This window comes from Dendroctonus ponderosae, unplaced genomic scaffold (assembly GCF_020466585.1).
Source record: "Dendroctonus ponderosae isolate FM_Combo_2020 unplaced genomic scaffold, Dpon_F_20191213v2 Dpon_F_20191213_10, whole genome shotgun sequence".
In the NCBI taxonomy this organism is placed as follows: domain Eukaryota; kingdom Metazoa; phylum Arthropoda; class Insecta; order Coleoptera; family Curculionidae; genus Dendroctonus; species Dendroctonus ponderosae.
The window spans coordinates 689,179-699,188 of record NW_026017111.1 but is presented as its reverse complement, the minus strand read 5'-3'; the positions used below and the strand labels follow the sequence as shown (position 1 = coordinate 699,188).

At 41.1% G+C, this 10,010-nt stretch overlaps 2 protein-coding genes across 2 annotated transcripts in view; both read left to right on the top strand.

Annotated features, from left to right (window-relative positions):
- The first annotated feature begins 679 nt into the window (after window positions 1–679).
- Window positions 680–2,615, top strand: LOC109536977 (insulin-like growth factor-binding protein complex acid labile subunit). The gene is made up of 2 exons (XM_019903478.2): window positions 680–932; window positions 1,164–2,615. Exons 1-2 carry the CDS (start codon window positions 909–911, stop codon window positions 2,556–2,558), a joined length of 1,419 nt encoding a protein of 472 aa, XP_019759037.2. The 5' UTR covers window positions 680–908; the 3' UTR covers window positions 2,559–2,615.
- Window positions 2,616–8,295: 5,680 nt separating this feature from the next.
- The window catches only part of LOC109536962 (DNA damage-binding protein 1-like), a 14,762-nt gene continuing 13,047 nt past the window's right edge, over window positions 8,296–10,010 (top strand). The window contains exon 1 of the mRNA XM_048662157.1: window positions 8,296–8,728. Coding sequence (XP_048518114.1) covers window positions 8,296–8,728 — 433 coding nt within the window. The remainder of the gene's footprint in view (window positions 8,729–10,010) is intronic.

Genomic DNA, 10,010 nt, shown 5'->3' with positions numbered 1-10,010 from the left:
AGACAAATTTAAGGTTTCAAGAAGGCAAAGACCTAAAAGAACCTTTTTTTTTTACACAAAATTACAAATTTTACACAAACTCATAATTGGTAAACATTAACGTTCTTTTAGGCCAAGGCAATGACCAAAATCAGACTCTCCAGCGTAACTTTTCTGCTCTTAATTTCTCAATTTAATCCACTTATATCGGACTGTTTTCCAACAGGACTAAGCCCAACTTTTTCCCAATTTGACCAAGTTGATTGGTTTAACGTCGAAAAACTTTGAGCAAATCACACGTATAACCGGCGATTTAGCGCTTGTAGGCCTGGCCGCTTGGCCACAATATCATTGGGTTGTCAAAAAATGGGCCTACTATACCAGACATGACGAAATAATCCGGGAATCCGAGTTTTCCAAATATTGATTATATGCTTGTGTTTTCTCTGTCCAAAAAGTGGTTTTTGTGAAAATTGAGCATTTAGAAAAAAGAGTAACTTTGCAAAAACTGGAAAATTCTGAAGAAATGTTAAAAATATTATTGATAAATGGCCTATAAAATAAGAAGTTAGTGCGCCAACAAGCCATTTGCGTAGCACTGCGCCAACTCGCAAAAATTCATTGAGTTACCCAGGCCTACGCCACTGGATCAATTACACCAAAACTGTGTCGTATTAAAGTGAATCCCAATAATAAGTTTAAATAAATTTATCGAACCCGCTTTCCTTCGTACATTAATTAACCACTGCGCTGATAGCAGTTCTTCGCTTCGTGCCAGCTCCCGATAAAAGTGTAAACATTTCGTTTAATACCCGATAAATAGTTTATTTATAATTGTTCATTGCAAAGCGATCGCGTCCGATCCAGCGCCATGTTCAGCGAGTGAACCACGCATCCAAGAGAATCCGGGCAACCAAACGACTTCCAAAATGTCCCAACAACGGAAAGTTGAGGTAAGCGATTTTCCTGGACGCAGTCCAGGAACCAGGCGCTGGACATTATATAGAATCGGCGTCAAATCGACGTTAATTAAATAGGAAAACAAACGAACAACGCGATAATTCGACCACATGCTTCGACCTTTGACAAAACTTTATCAACACTGCGAGTGTTTCATGGAACCAGACAATGTTTTTCCCCCCAGTCCAACCCGGGTGAGTTTAACGCAGAATTAATGCTTCCAGAAAACTGGCCTACTATGGGCACTGCTGGCGCTCGTCCAGCTGACTCGCGCCCAACAAAGCCCATTCACGAACTGCAAATATGCAGAGCGAGGCTCATTGACGGCGATCTGCACGAACGCCACTGTCAGCACATTCCATGCCACCATCTACAATTTTGACCACCTGGACGAGACCCTAATCTGCTCAGGTTGCACCTTGACCCACTTGATAACAGGCACTTTCGATATCGGCGGGAACCGGATCCAAGTTCTGGATCTAGCCAACAGCGCAATCGAAACAATCGAAGCGCACGCCTTCACTGGACTGATTTTCATGGAAAAGCTCTATCTGTCCAACAACTCCATTCACCATTTGGAGCGTGGGGCTTTCCACGGGGCCAGAAAGGTCAAGAAACTGTACATGAACCAGGCCCTAACGGCTCCTCTGCCGCCTTTTGTCTTCCATGGTCTGTTGCTGTTGACCGACTTGCTGTTGCAGAACAACTCGTTGCCGCTGCTGGAGACCCAGACGTTCGAAGGGCTGCCCAACCTACGCAATCTGGATCTGCGGTTCAACAGCTTACGGGAGCTGAACAATTCGCTCAACAGTTTACGGAACCTCGAGGTGCTTCTGCTGAGCAACAATCAGTTGGCCAAGATCAGCCCGACCGACTTGCATGGATTGAGCAAGTTGCTTAAGGTGGATTTGTCCCACAACTTCATCAGCACCCTGAACCTGAACCTGGGACAGCCCAACAGCTTGAAGAAACTCAACCTGTCCAACAGCCACGTAGGCAGCGATCTCATCAAGCTTGGCGTGTTTCACGGGCTGTACAGCTTGGAAATACTGGATCTGAGCTTGAACTGGATCGTAACTCTTCCCAAGCAGGTTTTCCAGGAGCTCCATTCGCTCAGAGAGGCGATTCTCAGTCACAACGCCCTCACAGAATTCGCCACTGGCTCGTTTTCCGGCCTGCCCTATCTGAGGTTCATCAATGCGTCCCACAACAAGATCAAACGTGCGTTTATAGCAGGCAAACTCCAGCTGCACAACCTGCAAGTTCTTGATCTGTCCACCAACAATATGGTTGACTTTGACTTACTCGCCTTCCTCCGACAGGCCCCGTTGATCAGTAAAGTGGACCTGCGAGACAACATGATCAGTTGCCCGAAGCTGAGGAGAATCACCACTGGCTTCAAAAATTCGAGCGTTCATGCTGCTACTGATCCGATGAACTGCTCAGAGCTGGATGCGGGCGAAGAGGACGAACTACTGAAGGAAATTAGTGAAGAACTAAACAATGTTCCCACCTCCAAAACTGGAATCATCGCGTTGAAGATAACCATGTTGCTGGTGGTGATTGTGTTGATTGGGCTGTTGGTTTATGTGCAATTTTTCATCTTGAATCGCCGATAGTATTAGAGGGTTTCGTCTGGTACATTACAGAATTGTTTAATAGAAATGTACATTGTTTTCCGGGTTTTTCTTTACTTTCAAGAGTTCTCTAAGACTTTTGCAAGTTTTAATCGTGCTTCTGGTGAAAGTTTATCAGAAATTGCTCGCCTTTAAACAGTTAAAAGAGAAAACCGTCGAGCATGGGAAAACTGCTGAAGATTCACATTTTGGTGYSRCACCAAAATGTGAATCTTCAGCAGTTTTCCCATGCTCGACGGTTTTCTCTTTTAACTGTTTAAAGGCGAGCAATTTCTGATAAACTTTCATTAAAAAAGACAGTTTTTCAGAGAATCCAAATGTTTTTCTAGATTTGCTTCTGCTTCCTTAGAGGTTAGGAATTATTATGACGTCTTCTTTTGCAAACCTTCATTCAAAACCTCACTTTTTTAAGGTTAGCTGGGGAAGTTTCTGAGCGGTTCTGTCTGGCATCTGTTTTGTTAGAGGTTAGAAATGTTTTATCAGCCCTGGCGGGCAACAACAGCTCTCGAAACACTTCAGAAAAATGAGTCTGAAGACGCAACAGAGATTTTCTACCGTTTTGGGGTTTTATGATCTTTTGCGGGCAAACAGTAACATTTTCCTACTTTTGCTTCTGCTGCATTAGAGGTTAGGAATGAATACAACTGGAAAAACAGTGCCAACTTCAGCGGGCTCAAGAACACGCTGTTATTCTGATTGTGGCCGGAGCCAAATCCGCGCTGCTGAGCAAAGAATGCTTAAAACTTTCCGGGTTTTTCTTATACCTTAAGGAGGTTGACAACGCCGCATTTATTAGTCTGGGCTTAAAGGCGCTCTGTTTAGATTAGACCAGATGTTTTAGAACACAGCACCTTCCACTAAATAGAAACTTGGCAACCCACATTGCTGGCATTTTTGACTATATACACGGTGGCCAAATAATCAATTGACTGTTTACTGAGGAAACCAGAGATAAAAAAGCGCCTAAATGGGAAAGAAGTTGCATTTTGGGCCAACTGGCCCCCAGTGGCTTACACCAAAGCATCCAGGCGCAATAATTGGACAAACTGTTGGTTTCAGACGCTTAAATCGTATTGAAGTTGCGTGCCAAACTTCGTTTAAAAGTGTTTTTTCTGGCAAAATCGAGCTACAATCGAGCAAATCCAGGACTTTACCGGCAAAAGTCGAGGTGATTCTCACGCAAATACGCGCTGCTCCTGTACACAAACCGAACCTAATCAGTAATGTTATCAATAAACAACTTAATAGAGGATACCCAATATAAATTAGTCTATTAAAATAATTTTAATGTGACAGATGGAAGGGAACGATTGTCAACAGACCATCATATGCTACTGTAAACACGAAGGGGCCTCCATAACAAAATAGTCGACGAGCGAAGTGATTGAGTACTTGTTTAAACTAATGATTTATCAATTGCTGATAAAATATTGCTACACAACACTTATGTTTTAATGAACCTGTTCACTTGTCGATTTTCCGATCTACAGGCTTTTTCCCTGGTTTTTCCAGACTCTACAGCTAAGGACTTTCAAATCGTTACAATGTGAAGGGAGGCAACTTTTCAACTTTAATTTGCTAGTTGGCGTAAAATGCGACGTAATTTTATAAATCAATTAATATTCTTATTGTAGGCAGTTAACTACTGCTTGAAAAACTAGTGGGGTTTTCGGGTTTTTAGGCCGTCGTAAAATTGAATTTCTTACTGACGTTTCGCAAGCACGAGTGACTATAATATAGCATGAGAGCGTTGGCTTAATGCGTAAAAATCAACATTCTCACTATTTTGCCTAAGGCCACTATTCTGACTTCCAACCGCAAATTTCTCTGAATAAGCTGGTTGTGCCAATTCGCATTTCAGAACGTAGCTCGCCTCGGTTCTCTCACTCGCACCCATGGGAGCCTATGAGCGGTCCATCATGGCTGTGCCTGGCTGCGTTCGAAATTGATACCCGCGTCGCTTAAAATATCAGAGTTTTGAGCAACACAAAGTAGTGGAAAATTTAAAATGTTATTTCAAGAACTAGACTATCTGGAGACATTTTTTTGCATCACCGCAAAAAGCCAGTTACTTCCTTTTATAGGGAAATTTTCGTTCGAATCACATGTTTTGTTGAGTTGAGGTGAATTTTCAAAATCGTGCTTGCGATTAAAGCACTGAACAAATGGACCAAAAATTCTGCAAAAACGAAAAACTGAAGAAAGCTGATTGAGCGATGATGAAAAGGTGGAAAAAACGATCGAAGTGGAACCACTTAACCTTTCACTACCCGAAATCTGATCTAAAATGTTTGAAAATCCAAAGTGATCGATAGATTAAGGCGAATCGAAACGCAAACAACACAACAAGCTTAATCCTTTAGAAAATTGACAATTATTTTTCGACGTTGTAATTAAACTCAATTACAAGCGATAAACCGATACGTTTTCTCCTTATCAGTATTAAGCCGTTAACGATTTACGGATTATCGATGTTTGATTGATGGTTTATTTTAAAATTCAATCTAATCGCATAAATACAAATTAATAATTTTTTAAGTAAATATATTGCTTACGCAATCGCCAATAGCTAGCAAATATCCGATTTTATTGATATAATTAGATCCTTGGGTAAATAGTGGTTAATCGTAATCGGGATTTGATAAATCTGGCAAAATGCTATTATTTGTTCAGATTTTATTAACAATCTTCTCTTTTCGTCGTTTTAAATGGAGAAAAATCACGCTCTATCAACATTCACTTCAAAGTAAACGATCGGAAAGTGCCTATAAATATTAAAAGTATTAGACAATACATTGTTATTAATATTTCTAATGGAAAAAAAATAAATGCATTTTTTCTTGAAAATGTGCTAAGCTTCTTTTCGTCGCCTACTTAAACCTGCAAGAATCTTTGAATGCATTTGTACATTTTGGAACACTTTTGCGGCCTTTTCCAGGAATTAATCCATTTTCCGCATGTTCAGCTTAAGTGAAAGCTAAATGGGTAAAACCAGATTTTGTCTGGTACAAGTGCAGGTTTTTGGATATGGATAAACTTCTGTGTTGCGATATTTTCAAAATTGAGTCAAAACAGGTCACTGGATGGCAGACAAAACATTTCTCTATTAGTATGATAATTCTCAAATTCGTATCTTGTTCGCACAATTTTTGGCGATTTTTCTAACATGAGGCAGTTTTGCTTCCTTCCTGTGCGTCACTGTTTATTCAAAAATTGAGATTTGATAGAGGATTGGAATATGAGGGGTTTAATAGACTCATAATTGCTCTGTTAGTTTGATTGTTTGCATATTTGCAGCTTTTCCCCGGAATGTTTGGCGATTTTTCAAAAATGAGGTCGGGTTTGGCTTGCGGGTCACAGTCGAAAATTTCGCCACTCAAAATTGAGGTTGGGCAGAGGATTGAAATTGACGGGATTTAATAGAGCAGGAGTCCATTTGTTAGTGTGATCGTTAGCAATTTTCAGCCTTCTTCCAAGAATTTTTGGCGATTTTTTTAATATGATGCCCATTTCTGCATCCTATAAGGCATCCTACGCAGTTTAGTCACAAAATTGGGTACTCAAAATTGAGGTTGGACAGATTGCTGCCATTTATGGCATTTAATGGGCTACGATTCGCTCTATTGGTGGGATTAATAGCAATTTTGCAGATAAAAAAATGCAATTTGACCCGAATTTTAAAAAAGTTGGCAAAAATTGAGAAAAATCGGCTTTAAACCAATACTTAGCAGGCAAATAGAGCAACGCTTTCTCTATCAATTGGCATAAAAAATAGCTTTTTAGCTCACCCCGAGTTTGAGCGAGAATTTTTGGGAAATCTCGTGTTTCATCAGTGGGTATACCTAGAGGAGAAATTGCAGGATTGCTGAAAAAATTGTGAAATAATGAGGAAAAACGGCTTTAAATCGAGACTCGTCGAACGAGTAGCTCAAATCTTTCTCTATTGAATGACATCAGAACACGGTTTGCAGTTGGTCCCTAATTTGCTCAGGAATTTTTGAAAAATTAAACATCTTTGAACCGATGGCCATTAGGAGGCCGCTGTTTGCGCGCACAGCAACCACCTCTGAGGATGCTCGCCCATCGTGCTTGCGAAACGTCCGAAGGGTTTTTGTGACGACAGCCGAAAAAACTGTTGAGTGTGCGATTGAGCGTGAGAACTTCGGAGCGATTAAGCTGTGAGCGTCGGTTTGCGTTCCTCGTTGTTCACAGTATCATTTCTATTGACTCAGCATCTACCTGAGACTCTACAACAACATTATTACCTCTGAACTATTGATGGCAACCCAAACAGAGTGGACGAAGTAATCGTGTAAACATTTCATAAATCTAGGCCCTTGGACACGTACGTAAATACGGGGAATGCGCTGAAACAGCATTTAGCTTCTTTAAAAGTCAACACGTCAGTTAATTGATTGGATTTTAAACGTATTTAAATAACAAAATACTCTCCGCCGCTTCAAACATATAAAGTTATATTGACATATAATTAGCCGAGTGAGTTTTACGTTTCTCATTTTTTCGCCTGTGCAAACAGTCAGTTCGCTTTAAATTCTTGCCCGATGTTGACACAAGAACATGTATAATTAATATACAATTAAGTAATTGATTCCAAATTAACAATCGTTCTCATTAGGCCCGAGGATCGGTTGTTGGCTCTTTGTCGGCATTGGCATGTCCTCAATGCAAACTGATTAGTTTGCTTAACGATTTTTTTACCGAAGACAAACCGGCGCTCTTCAATTAGCAATTATTTCCAAAGGCCGCTCATTTAAATGCGTTTTTCCGGCGAAAATCGGTCTTAGACCATCCGGACTATACCAACAGGGCATTTTTACACCCGAAAATGTCACCAAAACCTCAAATCTTGCAAAAAACTCTCGACTTACCAAGTGCGTCACTGAAATTCCTGAATCTGAAGGTCCACAGCCCTCAATGGATTTCACTCCCATCGTGCAAAAGAGCCAAATTAGCGTACAAAACCCGCACTTTTTGTTAGCAAAGAAAAGTCCCGTTCGGTTTAAGCAAGTTTGAGTCAGAAATCTGACGCCTGAAGGACAAACGTCAAATTCCAAACTGACATGTGCGCTCAAATCGAACCAATCAGGGCCTGACAGCCCCGATAAGTAGGAGAGATGCGGCTGAAAAGGGCCATCAGTAGTCGAGCAAATAACCGACCATTAAGTAGCGCAATAAAATGCGAAGCCAACCAGCAAAAAATCGGCGGATATAAAACAAAAGCAGCTCGCATTACCAAATGAAACAATCCGATTCAATTAGTAATCCATTAAAAGTCCTAAAATCCACTCGAACGGAACAAAGTGAGAAACCACTAAGAATTAACGAGGTTTAGCTTTCAGCGTGGATTCCGGGATCGCTTGATGAAAGTTTAATCACAAAATGCCCGTGTTGGAGAGTCGAAAATCGCGTGCCAACAGACGCCAGTTGCCCGGCAACGAACTTCTAACATTGGGGTGCTGGGCGGAGCCGCCGAACTTCCGACCAATGGGAGGCCGGTGGCTGCGCGCAGCGCTGCACAGCGTGTAATGTATCGTCTAATGTCCCTGTAATGTCTCATATTATTAGGATAATACATTTCAAATCGTTTAGTCTATCTGCCACTGAGCTGCCGTTAAGTCTGGTCTATCAGGTGATAAATTGGCACTTTGCCGACGGTTTCAGTTCCAAAGTGGTTCCAGAGTTAAGTGCGCTCGACAGGATGCACCATCCGGACTATCAGAACAGTAAACGGTTAAATCTGGATACAAAAATCCACGAGTCGAAAGGCTCGTTTTGCATCGATGCGCTTCTGTCGCGAAACGAAGAACGGGCTCCCAGTCCGGAAATGACTCGCAGCACCTCCTCCACCTCCACAAGGAGTCGGAGTCCTCCGATTTCGCCGGGTTGTGAGGAGGTTTCCACCACCGCTTTCGTCCCCAGGCCCGGACTCCTCAACCAAGCCAGCTACCTGAACTCAAACGCCCTGTATGCGTATCCAGGACCTCCTCAAAACTCAGCGTTTCAGTCTCTGGATGGAGGCCTCATGCAGAAAGTGCACATTCCCATGAACCCGCACAGCCAGTTCCACCAGATCCAGATGGAATGGCTTGCCAGAACCGGCATGTTCTATCCCAGATTGCAGGATTTAACAGGTAACAGCAGTTCTGATGCTTTCCAGTCGTCTTATTGAGTGAATGAGGAAAAATCATCGAATGATTTATGCAAAACACCCGACATAATTGAGGATTCAACAGTCTTCTCTAAGGCGAGCAGTTGAAGATTTCCTGTCAATGTCAATAGCAACATCAATAGCGTGCATTATTCTATTATTCTCCCTTTGTGACGCAATCCACAAAGTTTGAACGCTTTATTAGCCTTTGCCATGGCGATTAATCATTCCCTGTCAATGTCAATCTCTTGTGACACGCCTGTCAGCGATACAACTGTCACTTTGCGACGCAATCCACAAAGTTTGAACGCTTTATTAGGCTTTGCTATGGCGATTAATTGAATATTTCCTGTCAATGTCAATTGCGTGCATTCTTCTATTGTGACTCGCCTGCCAACGTCACAAGTGTCACCTTTTGATGCATTCTTCCTTCGTTATTGAATGTCAAGTGATTCTTCATTCAAGCTTCGCTCTCTTCAATCTCAGTGTTTTTGCGATATAGAATTTTCGGCACTTCAGCAAGTTTCTGTTTTCAGTTTCTTGGAAAACTGAAATTTGCGTTTTTCCTTGGAAGAATACCGGAGTTCAACATGTACAAAGTTTCAATTAATTTATAGGAACAAATTGAGTTTTTCGCATCTTTAAAAGTTTACCACAAAATCAGTTTTTCCAAGTTCAGCGGGCATATTTTTAAAAATTCCTAAAAGGTGCATTCTTATTTCCCAAGATTCTCAATTCTCAAGACGCAATAAACACGAAGTTTCACTCAACTCTCGAAAACCAGTGCACATACGCTGCGAAAAGTCAAATTAGTCGTTGTCGCGTGACAGTTGAGACCTGTCAGACTTGTTTATTTATTGAAGTAATGACATTTATAACATAAAACAATACTTATGTGACAGTGACACGTGACAACCTGTCAACAAAACAAGTGTCAAATTACTACTTAACTTGTAGTTATAATTTTAGCCATCGAGAGGCGTCTGGACTTTTGATCTCGCGTATTCTTCGCCAATTTTCTCAAATTTCCTTTCCGTAATCTCATCTAATATCTTTGCCTTAAACTCGGCAATTTTTGGATTTGGGACAAACAATCGCATCTTTTTCTTCAGCATTTTAATCAGATTTGAAATAATTTTTTAATTTGATTAACCGTGTTTCTAAAAAAATACTTTTTAAGCTACACAAGAATGAGCATCATTATTATATATGGTCATCACTGTATAAAAACAAAATATTCTGGGCAGTTCTAATGTCATTTTAAC

Excerpts from the sequence above, each read along its gene's own strand:
- LOC109536977 (XM_019903478.2), top strand. The coding sequence starts at position 909 with ATGTCCCAACAACGGAAAGTTGAG. Across the intron at positions 933-1,163 it reads CCCAACAACGGAAAGTTGAG|AAAACTGGCCTACTATGGGC; the intron begins GTAAGCGATTTT and ends TAATGCTTCCAG.